At 42.4% G+C, this 19,661-nt stretch overlaps 1 protein-coding gene across 4 annotated transcripts; it reads right to left on the minus strand.

The window, feature by feature from the left end:
* Positions 1-367: 367 nt before the first annotated feature.
* On the minus strand, positions 368-17,347 carry ANKRD46 (ankyrin repeat domain 46). 4 transcript variants are annotated; one of them, XM_083623535.1, is made up of 6 exons: positions 16,934-17,092; positions 13,258-13,356; positions 12,691-12,830; positions 9,093-9,429; positions 6,158-6,316; positions 368-2,743 (listed from the first exon to the last, which is right to left on the minus strand). In XM_083623535.1, exons 3-6 carry the CDS (start codon positions 12,758-12,760, stop codon positions 2,527-2,529), a joined length of 783 nt encoding a protein of 260 aa, XP_083479661.1. In that variant the 5' UTR covers positions 12,761-12,830; positions 13,258-13,356; positions 16,934-17,092; the 3' UTR covers positions 368-2,526. The 4 variants fall into 4 exon arrangements, with proteins under 4 accessions (XP_083479661.1, XP_083479662.1, XP_083479663.1 ...); XM_083623536.1 differs by lacking the exon at positions 16,934-17,092 and adding an exon at positions 16,725-16,869; XM_083623537.1 differs by lacking the exon at positions 12,691-12,830 and having other exon boundaries at positions 16,934-17,347.
* Between the last annotated feature and the right edge of the window lie 2,314 nt (positions 17,348-19,661).

The following is a 19,661-nucleotide window of genomic DNA, read 5'->3' on the forward strand; positions in this document are numbered from 1 at the left end:
ATAAACTCATCTTTCCATCCTTCCCTATCAATGGGTGGATTACTTGCAGATTAGTGCACTCGCTTGAAAAATAAGGTGGGGTGGGGGAGGACTACTCACACTGCTGGTACTTCCATACGGGTCTCAAATATCATAACTGGTGCATTAAAAGAATCCATTGCCTCTCTAGGATTTGCCTGGTATATTTGATCCAAGTTCTTTGTTGCCCACTGTGTCAGCCAGGCAGTCTCATTTCATCTGTATTCAGGACATACTCTGGAAGCATTATGGATTCCTCCAGATTAGAAGCTGCTATATTCATTTCTAACTGCATTAACATAATAAAGCCATAAGAATAAAACCTCATTAAAAAGTCAAAACAACCATGTTCTAATAACCTATTTATTAGAGTTAGGAACGCTACAGATATCTGTGTCTGCAATCCATACTTCAAAACATCCAGTGTGCAGAACTGATCCAGAGACAGTACATAGATTGCATGGTTATTATGGTCTAAAACAGTACAGAAAATATACATGCACACAGTTGGATTATACACATTTATGAAGAGCGTCTAATCATGCTTAAAATACAATTAAAGCTTATTACAGAAACATAAAAAGAGAATCTGTAGTGAAACAATACTGATGACTACATCAAATTAACTGCTGAGAAGTTACTTTGTACCCCAGTATTGGAGCCTTCCCAATTTGTTGTATATTATCTAAAAATGATCCAGTGATTTTTCCATGAAAGAATTAAACGCAAGCTGAATTTTCTCTTCAAACTCAAATGGAGTCTTTAAAAGCAATTAACTGTGGCTGGATCATTTTCAGATCAGGTACAGTACACCAAGAAGATTCCAAAACTGGCATGCATGTGCAGAGCGCTTACCATTTATGCTACCTTTAACTGAAGAATCCTTCAAGAAAACATTTAGATTAGATGCCTATACGTTGCCAGGGGGCGGGGGGAACCACTGTCTTTCTGCCAAAGAAAACAACAACACAGAGAATGCACTTATCCCTTAATATACTCACCTAGTATTTCCTTCCATTTCTGAGTTTAAAAATGTTTATTTTATGTTCACTCATGTGGATTTACATGGATTGTAGCTTACCAAGCAGAGAAATGAACCATTATTCTCCCTCTTATAATTGTGTGTGTAAGAGCACACGCCCCATTCTGTTTAGTAGAAAACTCTTGCCAAATTGCCTTTAAAATATCTGCACTACTTACTAAATAGTTACACAATTTTTCTAAGAGTGTATTAATGAAATCTCATATAAATTAGTAAAAGGACCTCAAAACTGTAGTACTGAGACAGCTTTCAGGTGATCCCATATATTAAAATGTTAAAACACTTGAGTGTCTCTCTGTTGTGTTAGCTCTCTATCATGTTAGCAGAGAAGGCATCCCATTAGCTTTTAAGTGCTATCTGAAAAACTATAAACCTTTTCACTTTCCTGCCTTCTAATGGAACTTCAATGAGATAAATATTACTTTCTAGCTCCTAACGAGAATGTAACAGACTAACATCTCACACACAAATATGCTTCGAATTATACAGCAAATGAATGCCATATTAAAAATTATTTGTGTGCTTTTGAGAGAAAAAATGGCTTCCCCTACAGGGAAAAAACCCCCACTCAACATATTTAAAGTCAGAAGATGTTTTCATCCACAACCAACAAACCAAGTTAATGTCATTAATATTAATATTGTGCACTCTAAATAAACTGATTGCCTTGAACCAATAAACAGAAAGACTGACAACATTTCAAATAGAATGTAAGGAAATGATGTTATGGAAGTGAGCCTACTTTACAAAAAAGCACCCTTAGATGAAAGAAGTGCCCTTGCAGTATTATGCTATGCATATTTCTGATGGAAAGTTAACACTATTAAGCACCCACAAGGACAGATGTGGTCCAATAAAATAGTGATGACTTGCTCTGATATCCATCATCCTACCCAATTTATCATACTGTTCAGGGGCATTTAATACCTTTGTGTGTTATCAGTAGAGACTGCTAGTAACAACATTTTACTCAAAGCCAAGACTCATTAGAGGTAGCTTAAGGCAGCCTTCGGTAACCTTTAATGCATCCACACCATACATTTAAAGCACACTTACACCACCATCACAGTCACTGGCTCCCCCAAAGAATCATGGGAACTATAATTTGTCTCCCCCAGAGCTACAATTTCCAGCACCTTTAACCCAGTTCCCAGGGTTCTATGGGGGAAGCCATGTGCCTTCAGCGCATGTTGTGAATGGTACCCTGTTGCCCTCAAGCTGGTTTGGACATCAGTGCCCATCAGCCTCAGCCAGCACTGATGTGGAGGGTGCCAAGTTGGTGAAAGCTGATTTAGGATTATCTTTAGTCGAAATGAATGCATCCCTGCTCAAAAGGAGTTCTTTACAAAGGAACATATGTATATATGTCAAGGACAACAATACATGCAGCCGCTGCCACCTGCACCAAAGAAAACAGACTGAGAAGATAAAAAGAATGGAAAGGGCACTCTTTGTCTGCGTCGCCTCTAATGCAGGAGTTCAGGCTGGTTTTCTACAAAAGGAAGAACTCCACTAACATAGTATGCAATCCCCAGAGAGAGCAAAGCAATGACCACCAACAAGAGCAGCACCCTCCAGACGCCAAGGTCCTCCACAAATTCTTGCCAGGTGGTTCGGAAGCTGGAGAGGACTCCCTCACCTTGCTGCAGGTTGGGGTTGAGAAGCGAGTGGCTTTCCATTGCGCTATAAAAGGAGCACAGGTGAATTAAGGTTAATGCACCAAGCGAAAACTCCAAACCACAGAACATTAATATTGACTTAACTGTGCAAGCAACATGCCAAGGGCTTACTGAGCTAAGATTGGGTTTTGGATGTGGAAAGCCCAGATTAAAATGACCAGGCTGCTTCACACTTTGGTTGGCTGCGTTTGCCAAAACTACAAGAGTGTTACAGTGGTATTTCCCACCAAAAAACCCACACCGAGTGAATTCTGTTTATGGTTTAACCAAAAGTGCATAACCACCGTTTTTACAAAATATATGCTATTACACAATACACTGCACAAGGAGCCTTGGTCTCTGACACAGACCTGCTGCATGTTAAAAGGAAACATCTTTTATATTCCCTTCACAGATGCAGCCCTGTACCAAATGTCGTAAACACTGGTTGTGTAAAGAGACTCTCAGCAATTAAACTGAGGGACATCACTGCAAGAGAAAGAAGTGAATGTAACAGGACTAATGAGGAGGGATGAAAAAAAATGGGGGTGGGATTAAGGTACAAGTGGAGAGTGAAAGGAGAATAGGAGTAGATATTTCAAGAGATGGGCAATGAAGCATGCGATGGTGTGGAAAGGGAAACATATAAAAGAAAAAGCTTTCTCCACTTAGATGCTCTAGGTCTACACATTCTGCCTAAAATGTGGAGTCTGAGTCACAATGCCTGCACAGCAAATGCCTGTGCTTAGTTTGAGGAAAGCTGAGTTATGGAACTCCTTGTCACAAGGAAAATGATGTGGCAAAGAAATTCCCAAAGATAGATTAGATAGCAGTAAAATCATTATGAATAATTGCCAGCTGAGTATGACAAACTCTGCCTCCATGTGTCACCATTTTGTGACGAGTGGGCCCCAGTAATCTTTGGCCATCTGAAGTGGACAGGGGCGGGGGGAAGGAGTTTGAGAGGGCATTGCAACCTCATCGCATTCAGTGACCTGATTTCTGATTGGCTGGGATCACCACTAAAGATGGTCCCAAGGAACAGCAGGGGAGGAGGAATAGTGGTTGCAATCAGCCATAAAAGAAACACAAAAAAGGTATTAATTACACCTCCTGAATTTTAAAGAAAGTTGAATGAGAATATTTGGCTATCCACAGGCCAGAAGGTGGGAGTACATATACTGCTTGCCAAGTAACTGGGTAGAGTGTGGGTTTTTCTTTACACTTCTAAAAGGAAAAAGGTTAGAAACTTAAATGCACACACACTTCTAAAAATTTGGTAAAGGGTCATGGAGTGAGGAGACTAGGCTGCTCCTGCCACTATGCAGTCTACATGACTGCTCCATGGCAGAACACATGCACAGGATCTCAGAAAGAGGAGAAACAGACAGAAAGCACCTGATATTTGTAATATAATTCCCTACTTTTGTTTTTAAATATTTACTTCCCTGGAAAGAACCTTGGTGTGTTTGCTACTGCAGAATCCAAGCCATTTCACCCTTGTTATCAACTCCTCTAACACACCACAGGAATGCTTACTAATTAAGATTCAACCTGTTAATCTATAACCACTATAGAGGTTAAATAAAGGTATGATGTATTTTAAGTGGAAAGATCACATGGCTACTGAAAACAAACTAGGCCTCTTTCTTTGAAAACAGAAAAAGGCTCACCGAGAAACCACCTGTGTTATTTTCCATTACCACCAAATTAAACTCTCGGCACTAAAATGGTAGGAAGTGCTGGAATACCAGCTATTTTGGAAGGACTTGGGAAGTGACGTGAATCCCAGATGTTGTTTCTGCTGCTAAGAAAAGCAGGCTGCATTTTTGTTAGATGTTGCTACCAACAGAGTGGTTGGCCGTTAGTTACGGGTCTGGCTAAGGCTAAGTACACAAGGAGAACACATCCTCAGAGTTAAAATGCCTCCAATAAGACTCCACGCTAGAGGAAAAGGGTGAGAGTAGTTGGGAATCCAAGCTTCAACTGCTAACAGAACAAGAAAGAGAAACAATTTGGTGAAATAAGAAAGCAGGAAGGAGACAGAACGCAAGGCAAAGAATCAAACCCTAATTGCAGTCTTCTGTTTATATTTTTCTATTCAACCACAAAGGGTACAAATGTAAATGCACTTTTGAGCCCTAAGTATACCTATTGATGCCATGAAAAGTCCTGTATAAAAAGATGGTACTTAAAAGACTGTAGAGCAATTCTAGGGACACTGGGCAGCACATTGTTTAGATATTTGCAGCTGAATAAGGCATTTTTCTTTGCCAAGTCATTTCATGAAAAAAAATTAGGGGATAAGGAAGCAATGGATTATGTTTAAATGCATTAGATGCACAATGCTGATTTGCAAACGAAAGCTCGATTAGAATTGAAGGTACTTCTTAAATGGAAGAGGTGGGCTGCATCTCCTACAGAACGGGCAAAGAAAACCACTGTTTTGATTTACTTAATGCGTAAGAGGATCTTGAAAAAACCCATAAAATGTTTAAGGAATAAAGATCTTGTTCCCCTTTCCCAATGTGTTGATAAGGATTGGAGGACAGGCATTAAAAAGTCTAGCCTAGTTTCTACTTGAAAATAATTTTCAGGATGAAAACCTGAACATATCAATATTCCAGCTGCTTCACTGTAAATATGAAGCACATACATTTCCAAGGCAGATAGTATTTTCAACTTGCCCCCTCCAGCAGCTGGGAAGGGGCCTATCTGCATAAAACAGCAGGGATGGTGGAAGTGAGAGCTCCCTTGCCTACCACAGAAAGGCTATGGAAAGTGTGTAGCACCAGTCAGACAACTGCAACCTGCAGCAGGTGCCTGAGGCTTCCTGTGTTTACACAAGCATATCTCCCTTTCCAATAACACAGCGTTCATTGAAAGACACACAATGGACACACTGAAAGCAGGTCTGTCACACAGAACACGAAAGGACCCTCAAAGACTTTCTGCTGCTGAAGCCACTCACTACAGCCTAGTTTGGGCTGGTTTGGGCATGACTGAATACTCCTCCGTACAAAAATCACTATCTGCCCGTGGTTTTCCAACATGTCAGGGAGAAAGTTAAGCTAGAACCTTTCTCCCTGACATCTAGTTTTCTATGTCTAGGGTTTTCGCTTTTTGGTATGGAAGAGAAGTCAGATCACGTGAGCCTCCTCTGGCGATCCGAGATGGTACAGGCTCATTGAGAACTAACCATATGTGATATTGGCTGACTACCAAAGTTCATGAGTCACATAAGACACAGGCAGTCCAGCTTTCGAAGAACCTGAAAGATCAACTTGGAAACTAAAGCCCAAACATAGAGTAAAGGTTCTATGGAAACGCTGACAATAAGCCCTGACCTTTTTGAATACGCAGAACAAGCTCCAAACATGAGAACTCATTCAGCTATGTTGAACCAGTAAACAATACTGATTTGATTTTTTTGTAGTACCTTTCACTCTCAGCAGTCTGCATTGTTTCCAGCTTCGAGTGAGTTCCTCTGTTGAATCCTTTCACTTCTTGTTCCTCCAAAGATTCTAGCAACCGGATCACATCTTTATTTACACCTCTTCGTTTTGCCAGAACAAGAGGTGTAGCACCTTGGTGATTGCTATATTAAGCATAGAGAGAAAGAGCTCACAGAACTGTTTCTACTTGAAACATGGATAGATGCAATAAAACTGTTGCCACATTTGCAAAGCTAAGTATGGTTTCAAATTAGATAAGGGACCGCGTGTTGAGATTCCTGCATTGCAAGTGGTTTGACTAGATGACCCCTGGGATCTCTTCCAATGCTACAATTCTATGACTTCTATATCAGAACAATTTTTAGGGACATTCCTTGCATTATGAGGGAGATGTGTAATATTTCAGAACCATTTACCATGCGATTCCATCCAATAACACAAAGGTGCAGCATGGAGGTCGTCTGGATGATGCAGCATCAGCACTATCTCTCCAATTTAGACAGGTGAAACAGGTGGAAAGCAGTTTCCCAATGTTATAACTGCCATATGAAAGCAATTTTTAGAGGTGTAAGCATGCAAGGATAAAGCATTTCAAGTGGCCTTCAAGTAGCCCATTATTGCAGTGTTTTTATTACTACCTGAGTAGTAAACGAGCACCAATGTAGACAAAATAAATAGCTCCTTAATTTTATCATTCATTAAAAACTCTTTTGAATTTAATACTGACAATGGATGGAGAAAAGGGGAAATGAAAGCAACTTTTCCTAAACAACGGTTAAGAGATTGTTTGGGATTGCAAGATCCAGGTTAATTTTATTTTATTTTAAGTCTGCACAATTGCATTTGATCACATTTTTCTCTGCCCATTATCTTTCCTCTTGCATTTTTGTTGTCCAGTCGTGACCGACTCTGGGGTTGCGGCGCTCATCTCACTTTATTGGCCGAGGGAGCCAGCGTACAGCTTCCGGGTCATGTGGACAGCATGACTAAGCCGCTTCTGGCGAACCAGAGCAGCGCACAGAAATGCCGTATACCTTCCTGCCGGAGCGGTACCTATTTATCTATTTGCACTTGGATGTGCTTTTGAACTGCTAGGTTGGCAGGAGCAGGGACCAAGCAATGGGAGCTCACCCCGTTGCGGGGATTCGAACCGCCAACCTTCTAATCGGCAAGTCCAAGGCTCTGTGGTTTAACCCACAGCGCCACCCGCGTCCCTCACGTCAGTACCATATCTGGCACCAATTCTTTTTCAGAGCTTCCTGTTGCATTATCAGAGGATCTATCCCAAAGTTAATTATGATTTTTTTTGAATTCATGCAAAGTACAGGTGAACTTACTAAGATTGCACTGTCTCTAGATCTCTTAGCCAAATACAAGTCAATAAGAGAAAATGTCAAAATATAGCTCAAAAAAATAAAAACAACAGACTTAAGCCTGACTGCAGTTTTTCAACAATAAGTATAAGTGAGCAGATAGTTCAAACAAGAAACCATTCTGGGACAATTTTAAATGTGTTTATTTATTCAGTACATTAAGTGCTTCTGTCCGGGCACTGGCATTGACAGATGTTGGGAGCCTGGCAGAGCAAATATGCAGTATTTCAGAGAAAAGACTGAATCACAAGCTCTGGGAGCAGGTAAGGTGAATGCTGGAAAACAATGTTGTCCACAGCAATGAAAAAGAACTGGGGAACACTTTTTTCTTTACACTGAAACCAGCAAGTCGTGAAATGAGGCCAGTTATTTTGAGATGACTCCGTCCTTCATCTCCACATTAAGGATCTGTATCAGAATACCAGCACCACCTATGACCATAGACATTATTCCTTTGTCAGGTGCACAAGTGCTCATCTGACAGTATCGCATGGAAGGCACTGGAAATAGTTTCTGCCTGATACCGCTTCCATGGTGCCACCACAACATGCAGTACAGATAGTCCTTTACCTTCCATGGAAGGGGCTTATGACAGTGGCAACAACTATCAAAAAGAGGCAGTGGTACTGAGGAAATTCCCCAGATGCCAGGCACGTTTTGTTACTGGCGCTGGTCCAACTGTGACTACATGGAGATCTCTGGGCACCAGGTTGGCAAATGACATCTCCATCAAGCCAGTTGACTCATGCGCAGCAAAAGATGCGTGATCTATGTTTCTGAACTGCCATGAAAATCATGTACCCCTTGCTGGGCATCTTAGTCCTCCATCAGCACATCAGAGCAGGGCTGGGGACACATATATTTGACTGAGCTGCAGCCTTTCCACAGGCCAGCCAAATGAAACTCAAAAACCAGTTTATAAACCTCTGCCTTAGACCACATTTAATACCCATTTCCATTTCCACCATGTGTGTTTCTCCTTCTTGCATACTGGGACAAGTGAATTGTTTTAAGAGTCAACAGTCAAGCAATGTAGTTGAGATCATAGAACTGTAGTGTTGGAAGGGACCCACAGGGTCATCTAGTCTAACCCCCTTGCGAACAGACATTCCGTTGTGTTGACTGTAACCTAGGTTTAGGGTGCCATTTGGTGCCTAGCTTATATATCTAACACCGCTATATATCTGTGTTATAGATCTAACACAGAGTTTCTAACACTGCTCATAATGTGGGAGAATCACAGTTCCTCGTGCTACACAGTCATTGGGGAGGAAAAGCAAGTCCATTATAAGCTATAATAATGGACCTGAAGACCTTTCCAGCTTCTCCTGTGTCAGCTCTGAAACAGCTTTTGTTTTTTGTGCAGCTCATTAGCCCAGAACTATGCTGAATTTCTACTCTGGCAAGGCTGCAGAATAAACTGACATGTCTGAAATCCCTCGCATGTTCCTTTGCAGGGCCCAATCTGCCTATTACGGTAGATTATCAAACAACAAGTATTATTATTATTTTTTAAATTCAAGACACAGGGTTCCAGCATACTTACCAAATATCTATTTTGAGCCCATTGGACACGAGGAATTGAATGGTATCCACATGCCCACACAGGTGAAGGGCTGTGTTACCTTGATAATCAGTGGCCAGCAGATCTGCACCAAATTTATGCAACAACTGACAGATGTCTACGTTTCCTCTAGCCGCTGCTAGGTGGAGGCCTGTTCGGCCACGGCTGTCGCGAATGTTTGGGTCAAAGCCACTCTCCAAGAGCCTCTTGGAATAGTTAAAATCTCCATCAATGCAAGCCTGCAGCAGAGGCACATTTGTCTGTGAAGAATCGTTTACAAACACATAGGACATGTCTGTTTCTGGGAAATGCAGCAAGCCTGTAGTTGAAAATGAAATGAAATGAAACCAACGGTGAGACTATGCTGGTGAAAACAATGCTAACACTTCGAGCAAGCAATTATTTTCCTGAATGAGAAAAACTGTCACATGGAAGTCAGATCCAAACTACTGTACTGTATACATATAGTGCAGGATTCAACTTACATGTCACCTCGGCAGAAGCCCTGAATAAGGATTTCTGCTTATGCAACAAGGGACATCTCCACTCCCCTCAAAATTGGCTCTTGGGGGGAATTGGGAGAACCCACCTGGCAAGCTGCAGTGCTTATGCAGACAGAGCGTTCATAATAGTACAACATTGAATTTCACCCATAGTGCTTCATATTTCACTCTGAACAGAGAACACTTTTACTCCTTTTTCTCCCCTAGAAGGATTAGTAACTCTCTCACTTCTGAGGGTTGGTTCAGGTCACTATGATGAATGTCAGACAGTTGGTAAATCCTTACTAAGAAGAGATCTCCCTGACCTCTGCAGCTTAATTTCAGAATATAAAGGGTGATCAGGAGGGAAGGAAAGATCCCCTGCAAAGAGGCTTGCCAGCTCCCATATTATGCCCCTTCTGGCAACTTTTTATTTTCCCAGGCATTTTAATTTTAAAATTTGTTGCTGCTTTTCAATCTGCCATATTAAATAGCTTGCTGATTTTACCTATTTCAGTTTTTGTGATAAGTTTTATTCTGTTTTTGCTTCATGTTTTAATATTTTACCGTTCACTTCCCAGAGATCATTGATGACTGGATGATATACAAATATTGCTAATGATTATAAATTTGAAAAGCCTAGTTTTCTCCAACTGAAGAAGGGTACATGGATATACCTTATGCAGTCTCCAGATAAGAGACAGTGATGCAGATGAGACATTCTTATACGGGCTATAAATAAAACCTCTCTTAATGCGATTTCATTTCTCATTTATCCGTTCCTTATTTACATTTGAACTTCAGCACATAAGCAGTGGTGGTGTGATTTTGCTTAAAATACCATCCTCCCTGAATACATCAGCCCCCTCAGACTTACTTTAAATGTTAACCATCTCTATTGTACATTTCATTTACACAAAGATTTCATTCAACTCATGTGCATCAAATGCCCAATGTAGAGACAGAGAAACGAAAGCAAACCATTAAAGATGTATGCTATGCAACCTCCATCGCTTTTCAAAGGGAGTTCTACAATTGTACAGTCTGTTGTTGTAACCTACCCTGGGACCTTATAACAAAGGACATCTCATAAATAAATAAAAATCTGTTGGAATTCATGGAAGTTATGTAACAATAGTGTTTGGTGGACCACATCCATGGCCACCATGTATCCTGAACTGGGTATCAGTAAAGGAAAAGCAATAAAACACAACCCGAAGTGGAAAATACAGGTTGAAGCTGTGGAAATGTGAGAGGTAATTACACAACCAGAATAAGAATCAAGTGAACAATCTGTTTAATGTGTTAATTCCACTGCTAATGTGTTGTTCTACTATCTAAGTATTTTTCTTGATGCTTAAAAATTGGATTATGGAAAGGAAAATATGGATTTTGGATACTCAAGACTCAGTATTTTCCAAACAGAATCCCAGTATATTTTACACAGTAATTCTGAATAAATATTTGGATCATTCTGACTGTACCAAAGACTCTGATCCTAAGCACTCTTGTATGAAACCAGGTTCCTTTGAAATTAACTGGGCTTATTTCTTCTAAGCAAATATAGCGAAGTGTTGGTGTTTGTTTTTTAATATTCTATAAATTGGGTCTTCCCAACCCTTGCTCTTTTATCCTTACTTTTCAAGTTTACAATAGCAACAATCTTTTTTCCCTTTTTTTAAATAGCTGTTTCACAAGCATTGGGATTTTAGCAGTTATTCCACATAGTTATGATGCCCCAATCTAGTCTTGACTAGACTTCAACAACTGCAGTGTGGCACTGCCCTCTGGCGACCATGTTGAGTGACAACAAGTTTCCGCCCAACTTTGAAGCTGCAGAGATGGGTGGGAGTTGACCTGGTAGCTTTGTGGCAGTTCTATTTCCAGCTCCAAGACTGGGAGAAAAGCTGGCCATGCTCCCCACGCCCCGGGTCAAGCCAGCAAGCCCACCACCCTTTCCTGCTATAGGGACTTATTGGCTGCTGCCCAATGGCAGCATTCTGAGCATCACCACTCAGTGCGTTCCTGCCTCTCTATCTCATAGGAGAGAGGAGCAGGTGAGGGAGGCAGGCTTCTACAGCTGTTGCCCAGCAGAGGAGCTGTGAGTCTTGCTACCAAGCAGCGGCTGAAGCCCTCACACATCTGTCTCTATTTTCTAAATGATAAAGGAGGGGCTGCATTCAGAGAAACACAGTCAAGCAGCAGCCCAAGCCTACATTTTCCCTGCTTCTTGTTTCTAAGAAAACAGGCTCTGAGCAAGGCCAGCCAAAAGCTGCAGACTCCTGCCTATGATCCTTAACTGCAACCTGAAAAATGGGGCCTACTTTCAACTTTTCAACACACACATCCAGGTTCCTGCTTTTCTATCAGGACCAACCAGGTGTAAAGGAGGCGGTCAGGGTTCCCTATTCAATACGGCAGATTGAATTCTGGTTGGCACAGCTTATCAGGCAGGGAGATAAGAAACACTTCACCACCTGAAATTCCTTCTTCTATACAAGAAGGAATTCTTCCACCCCCTTGGAGGTTCTGACCCACTGACTGAAGATCAATGTCCTGCAACAGCTGAAAGTTAAATTCTCTATACAATAAAACCAGCTCGGCAATGGAAAGCCTGAATTTAATACAGAGTGATGGTAGTTGAAATTGTTCCAACTGACTGTGTGTCCAGCAACATGTTGCTTTGCTTTTTATACCTTGATAAATTCCAAAAAGCGTTTATCCAAATCCTTCTAGATAGTTATGGTTTACTACAAATACAGAAAACAAACCCTGAAATGAAAGACGTGAAAAGTACAGTTCTAAAGGATAAACTTCTTTGACGGATTTCCCCCAAATCAAGCAGTGTATAAATTTTATGAAATAAATAAATGTCAAATGAACATATTTATTCTGTAAGTGCTATTCATCTACAGAAATGGTTTGTGGTCTATTCAGCCTCCTTTGAAAACGAAAAAGTTTTCACGAAAGGGACTAGACAGAATTTGTAAGAGATCACCAGTGCCTTCTAGAGTAGCAGCTGCTTCCATTATATCTGGAAGAACAAAAACTAAGCACATAAAGCTGCTTTCATTTCCAGTCTGTGATGTTGGGCTCACCCATGCTGTCATTTAATGTGGATGGTAAGCTTCCTGTACTTTCACAGATTCTCCATTGTCCAGATGACATTCTCCTCCAAATTATCGCCTTCCCACACTTTCCGCTTCCTCAATCCAGATTTTCTCATACCAGGGATACTCTGAAAAGTAGAAGGTATGAGAACATCTGGAGGAGGGAGGAAGTCTGGGAAGGGAGTGTTTTAGAGGAGAATGTCATGCTGGCAACGGAGAATTAATGGAGGTACAGAAAGCTTACTATCCACTTTAAACTACAGTATGACTGAGCCCACTGTTAAGAACTCTAATGAGCTACACAACTGGGGGTGCTCATTCAAAGCCAGTCAGGCTTTCTGGCCTAATTCCCAGCCAAAATCTGAAGAAGCCCAACTCTGGCTTCATCACATCTTTGCAAAACAACTGTCCTAATTTCTAGATGCTTACAGGCTCACCCTGCTGAAGATGAACTTTTCCCCCTTCAGAGCTCAGTCTCATGTTTGCTGCAAACTAGAATTACAGACTGAGATACTGAAGTGATCAAGTAGTAAAGATAATATCTTAAATACTCACTTATTAAGAAAGTATCCGGTCTTCAGTAGGTAAGTGTGGTCTACTCACAAGGTTGTTGACATTCGTTCTAATCACATATTTTTGTGGTCCAGTACAAACCTGTAATAGAACAGAAGAGTAGAGCTCAGTATTGTAAGTTTTAAACTGAGCACAATACACCTAGAAATGTAATGTTATTTTACATTTCTCGAAGATCAGAATTTCTAGCAAAATGTAATCTACTAATCAGAGATGCTATTTCAGATGCATATTATGCTAATCTAAACAACATATTAGCACAAATATGTGGGTGTTCTGAGAGAGGAAATCAAGGACACTGCACTCCTCCCAAATTCCTGCACTGCTACAAGTGAAGAAATGGTTTGGTTTAGCATGTTGTCTGAACCCAGGATTGCCTCTAGACACTCTCGGCAAAGTGCTGAAGTCCCTCACTAGACAAATGAGTGTGGAAAAGGGTTTAACAATGGTAGGGAGTCTGAAATCCATTGCTTTCCAAGTAAGGCACTAACGTGTGTGTGTGCGTGCGTGCGTGTATAGGATGACACACCAAACTGCCTGTATATAGATCTCATGTTGAATAAATATACGCTGTTTACTCATGTAATTATTCTGCTTCTGAAAACAGTGAGTTTAGTAATCTGCACATACTCTGAGCTCAGACTGAGTGCTTACTTTAATGAGGACTTGAAGCTGCTTATGTCTATATTTTATTTTAGTGGTATCTGCATTATATTCTCCTCATCCAGGTGTCGGCGTGCACTCCACCCTGCACAAAATTTGAATTTTCCTGTTCCATAGATAATTTGATAAGGGAATATTCTCGATTAATGAGTTTAGAGAATTTTCATTTAAAATAAGAGAATATTCATTTCAATGCATTCTAAGGTGAGGGCACCAGTAATTGTCATGTTGAGGTTTGGTATAATGAAACTCATTAGTTAAATCATATTTTATTATTCCATTAGAACATGTACATGTTATAGGACAAGTCAAAAAATACAATTGGCATGTTAAGGTTTAATACAAGTACATTCAATAATAGGCTATCTTGTGCTCTGATAGCTCTAACACTTAATAACTGTTTTGGTGACTAAAACACAGCTTGAGAAACAAAACTATATGCATACATATAAAAAAGAAACCATTTGAGCGCCACAACCCCAGAGTCGTCCGTGACTGGACCCAATGGTCAGGGGTCCCTTTACCTTTATCTAACATTAAATATATTATCATTTTTTTATAATATATTTCAATATGTCACTCTCTGGTAAATGGCACCTTGTACCATTGAATGGCACTGCAAAAACCAGTTACTGGCACTAAATAAAAATATAGAAACGTCAACTGTTTAAATCAAGGCCACCTCACATGCTGTTACACATAACTGTGTAGGCCCTTAGGTACTTAAGTGTATAAAGCATTAAAGCTACTTTCTGTAAACAAAAAAAAAATCACACTGTATGGCCAAGGGTATAGAATTTCTAAGAATAAGGTCACCCCAAAATAGAAAAAAAGGCTATTACGTATAGTTGAAATTCATATGAATTCAAATGTTCATCAAATTAAATAAATAGCATTTTTAAAACTAAAAAAAAAATTTTTTTTCTGTAGCTCACTGCCAATGGTGAATGACACAATGCTCAGTAATGTAACTGGATCAAAAAAATCATTATTCATTACTTACACTGGCAATATCACAGCTTGACTTATTATTTACTAGATCTTTTAAATGTGGGTTGTAAAAGTGCTTCTTACATTAGAATTTACAGTTTGTGGAGAATATTCTCCGGAGAATTCTTGAGATATTCTCAAGAAAATTCTCATTCTCGAGAATACTCTCCGGAGAATATTCTCACCTCACATCACCAGGTTTTTTAGTTGTGACATTTGGCTGAGTGCCATCTATTGCCACAAACCCCTATTTTCATTTAGTTTACATCAGCCCAAAGGAAAGGATGCAGCCTGCCCTTTTCGCACCAGTCAGTTGTTGCTGAAAGCACATTTACATTTCTTTTTTTAAACAACCATCTTCTTTTGTGCAGACCTGCTCTTGCACAAAATAAGATATATTAAATATGTAATTCGCCTTTTCAAAGGTGACAGTAAAGGAAAAGGGGATGAAAGAAACAGAAAGTGACTCTGAATTATTACCAACTTAATTAAAATATTGGGGGGGCCAGGCTGCCCTGCGTAATCGATCACATGACACACCATTTGAATGGCAATGCCCATCAACTTTGTGGGGAGTAGGGTCAGCCCCCTCAAATATTTTACTGCAGTGGGGGGGGGGGCGAAGGGACCTCGGCCCCACGAGTTGGCACCTAGGCCTGCATAGCAAGGGGGTTGGACTAGAAGACACTCGTGGTCCCTTCCAACTCGACCATTGGGTGATAAGCAAAACAAATTCAAGCCTCATGTATGTTTTACAGCTGCAAGGAGAATTTATCCCTGTTTCTCCCGTAGAAACTACGGGATAAATTCTGTTTCTCCCGTAGAAGCTATAGCTTAGGGCCCCACTTTCTTGGGCCCTAAAAAATTAAAGAAAAAACAAAACTGGATGTACATTTCCAAAATATAAGATAAAAAAACAAATAAAATAAATAAAAATAAAAAATTCCCTTATTCTGAATAGGATTCCTCGCAAGAAAAGGGAAAAGTTGACAGCTATGACCTGCATACAGCAACAGTGTTTTGTGTTGCGTAGTTTACCCAGTAGTGATGTATGGAAGTGAGAGCTGGACCGTAAAGAAGGCTGATCGCCAAAGAATTGATGCTTTTGAATTATGGTGCTGGAGGAGACTCTTGAGAGTCCCATGGACTGCAAGAAGATCAAACCTATAAATTCTGAAGGAAATCAGCCCTGAGTGCTCACTAAAAGGACAGATCGTGAAGCTGAGGCTCCAATACTTTGGCCACCTCATGAGAAGAGAAGACTCCCTGGAAAAGACCCTGATATTGGGAAAGATGGAGGGCACAAGGAGAAGGGGATGACAGAGGATGAGATGGTTGGACAGTGTTCTTGAAGCTACCAGCATGAGTTTGACCAAACTGCCGGAGGCAGTGGAAGACAGGAGTGCCTGGCGTGCTCTGGTCCATGGGGTCACAAAGAGTCGGACACGACCAAACAACAACAAAAGGCTCCTATGATGTAAATAATGAGCCCCGCCTGCTAGCCTTTTGTTATGTACAAATGGCTTTAGAAACCTACTGGGTCCATAAATGACCACATAGCATATATTCAAGACAAAAAAACAGCGACAATTTGTTGTTGACAAAGGACTGCTGGACATATAAAGGGCCCCATTACCTTCAGTAGCTGAGGGCCTCATCAAGCCTAAATCCGGCCCTTCACCTGTTTAATTCCCGCGCGTCGCTGCAAACTCGAAAAGGGGGCGGGGCCAGGGTTGGGCCACGCCCCGAACCCGCCACCTGTAGTGATGACACGGGACAGCCCATCCCCACAATACCTCCTTCCGCAGAGGCGGCTCCGCTTGCCCCCCCCCCCCCAGCTGGAGCCCCTCAGCAATTCTGTGGCAATTCTTCCCCGCCTTCCCCTCACGGCCACCGACGCTCAAGGGCCGGGCAACAAAGCACCGCTTCCTTCCTTCGCCCCCCGCTGCGGCCCACCGAGAAGGCCGGCGCTGCCTCGCCCCAGCCCCGGCTCCTTCGCCCCTACCTCGCTCTGGACGGGCGTCGTCAGCTGCGGCGTCCGCCTCCGCCCAACCGCCAGAAACCAGGCCCCGGTTGCGACAAAGAGGTAGAGACGCCCTCGCGAAAGGGAGCCCGACCTCGCCTCTCTCTTCCGGTTCCCGGTTGCAGTTCACGGAACTCTTCTCTCGGGAGAGGGGGGCAAGCGCTTTGGGGTCAAATGCTTGCGCTGGAAGGCAGGAAAACCTTTCTGATGCAATGCTTTGAAGAAGTGGAACAGAACTGCAGAGTTGGAAAGGACCTCGAGGGTCATCTAGTCCGACCCCCCTTTGCAAGGCAGGAATCTCAGCTAAAGCATCCGCGCCGGATGGCCATCCAATCTCTGCTTAAAAACCGCCTTCCATTGTCGGAACAGGAGAAAACAAGCTTTTCCTGTGACGGTTCTTTCTATATAGGGCAGGCACCCCCCAAACTCGGCCCTGTTTTGGGACTACAACTCCCATCATCCCTAGCTAACAGGACCAGTGGTCAGGGATGATGGGAATTGTAGTCTGAAAAACATCTGGAGGGACGAGTTTGGGGGTGCCTGATATGGGGAGACGGCTATCATATCTCCTCTCCGTCTCTTCTTTTCCAGGCTAAACATGGAAAAGCACACATACGGCTTACTTTCCAGACCCTTTATCGTCTTGCTGGCTCTCCTTTGCACATGTTCCGGCTTGTCAATATCATAGCTGTCAACTTTCCCCCTTTTTTAAGGGAAATCCTATTCGGAATAATATGGTCAATATTCTTCTTAAATTGTGGTGCCCAGAACTGGATACAGTATTCCCGCTGGGGTCTGACCAAGGCAGAATAGGTTGCTCACTTCCACCACGTTATTTTGTCAATTAGATAAGAATAAGCCCCCCATGGCTTCTGGAGTTTATTTTATGTATGGAGTGTTTTAAGGGAAGGGTAGTTGGTTTCTTGGGGATTAAAGTCTGTCCAGCTGCCATGGGGTTTCTTACTGGAACATTTTATTTTTGTACGCAGAATGACTCTCGCCCTGCAGGTTACGTAGATTCTTGGAGCGTCGATTGCGGACCATTGCTATGCATGCAAAAGCAGCTGAGACTATACCCGCTTTGGGTTTTCAGCGCTGCCTGACTCAAGGAGCGAAATGACGCGGAGCAGAGTCGAGATGATAGAGCGTCGGGCAAAGCGAGATCGGTCCAGCAGCGCCCCTCGCGGGCTGGCTGATGTAGAACACGCCCCCCCACCCGCTGTGTCTAGCGAGAGGCGAGATTAGCTCGATGGTAGATAACATGCTTCGCATATATTGCAGGTTCGATCCCCAGCATCTCCAGGTAGGATTGCAAAAGGAGTGTTTACCAGTGTAGATGGACCAGTGCCTGACTCCATACATCTTCTAGCACTTCCCAAAGGATGTTTCACCTGCCCCTAGCAGCCGCACCGGTTGTCTAACACGAGACCATGTTGCCTCAGCAGGGGCCAATACGATTTCAAAAATTGGATAGCATCATATAATTTTAGAGTTGGAAGGGACCCCGAGTGTCACCCAGCCCAGCCCCTTGCAATGCAGGAATATGCAGCTGCCCCATATAATAATAATAATAATTTATTATTTATACCCCGCCCATCTGGCTGGGCCTCCCCAGCCACTCTGGGCGGCTTCCATAGAAACCAAAAATACAGTAAAATATCACACGTTAAAAACTTCCCTGAACAGGGCTGCCTTAAGATGTCTTCTGAATGGGGCTCAAACCTGCAATCTTGGCATTATCAGCACCACACTAACAAACTGAGCCATCCAGGCCACGTGTTGAGATGCCTCCGTTGCAGGGGATTGGACTAGATGCTGTTGGGTCCTATTCAACTCCACAATTCTATGATTCGCCCAAACTCAGGCAACTATTGAGCAGTGGAGGGACAAAGGATGATCTAATGTAGCCTTCCCCACTCTGGTGCCAATAATCAGGGGTTATGGGAGTTGTCCATGGAGTTTTCTTGGCAGGGATACTGGAGTGGCTTGCCGGTTCCTGCTCCAGGTGGATCACGTTTGGTCAAAACTCTCCAATATGACCTGTCCATCTTGGGTGGCCCTGCACGGCATAGCTCATAGCTTCTCTGAGTTATTCAAGCCCCTTCGCCACGGCAAGGCAGTGATCCATGACGGGGACAGTCCAGATTTGCTGGTCATTATAACATTGTGAGACATCACCTTGCCAACAAAGGTCTGTATAGTTAAAGCTATGGTTTTCCCAGTAGTGATGTATGGAAGTGAGACTGGACCATAAAGAAGGCTGATTGCCAAAGAATTGATGCTTTTGAATTATGGGGCTAGAGGAGACTCTTGAGAGTCCCATGGACTGCAAGAGATCAAACCTATCCATTCTTAAGGAAATCAGCCCCGAGTGCTCACTGGAAGGACAGATCCTGAAGCTGAGGCTCCAATACTTTGGCCACTTGATGAGAAGAGAAGACTCCCTGGAAAAAACCCTGATATTGGGAAAGATTGAGGGCACAAGGAGAAGGGGATGACAGAGGATGAGATGGTTGGACAGTGTTCTTGAAGCTACCAGCATGAATTTGACCAAACTGCCGGAGGCAGTGGAAGACAGGAGTGCCTGGCGTGCTCTGGTCCATGGGGTCACGAAGAGTCGGACACAACTGAACGACTAAACAACAAATGGGAGTTGTAGTAGTGACACCTGGTGTCCACAGTATTTTCAGCTTTGTAAGAAGTGTATTTT

Source organism: Podarcis filfolensis (assembly GCF_964270895.1).
Source record: "Podarcis filfolensis genome assembly, chromosome: 7".
In the NCBI taxonomy this organism is placed as follows: domain Eukaryota; kingdom Metazoa; phylum Chordata; class Lepidosauria; order Squamata; family Lacertidae; genus Podarcis; species Podarcis filfolensis.

Bases quoted from the DNA above. Each gene is read 5' to 3' on its own strand.
- ANKRD46 (XM_083623535.1), bottom strand. From the start codon at position 12,760: ATGTCATCTGGACAATGGAGAATCTGTGAAAGTACAGGAAGCTTACCA. The intron at 9,430-12,690 runs GTGAGCCCAACA...TTTCAACTACAG, and splicing joins CACATTAAATGACAGCATGG to GCTTGCTGCATTTCCCAGAA. The intron at 6,317-9,092 runs GTAAGTATGCTG...TGCTTAATATAG, and splicing joins GGGCTCAAAATAGATATTTG to CAATCACCAAGGTGCTACAC.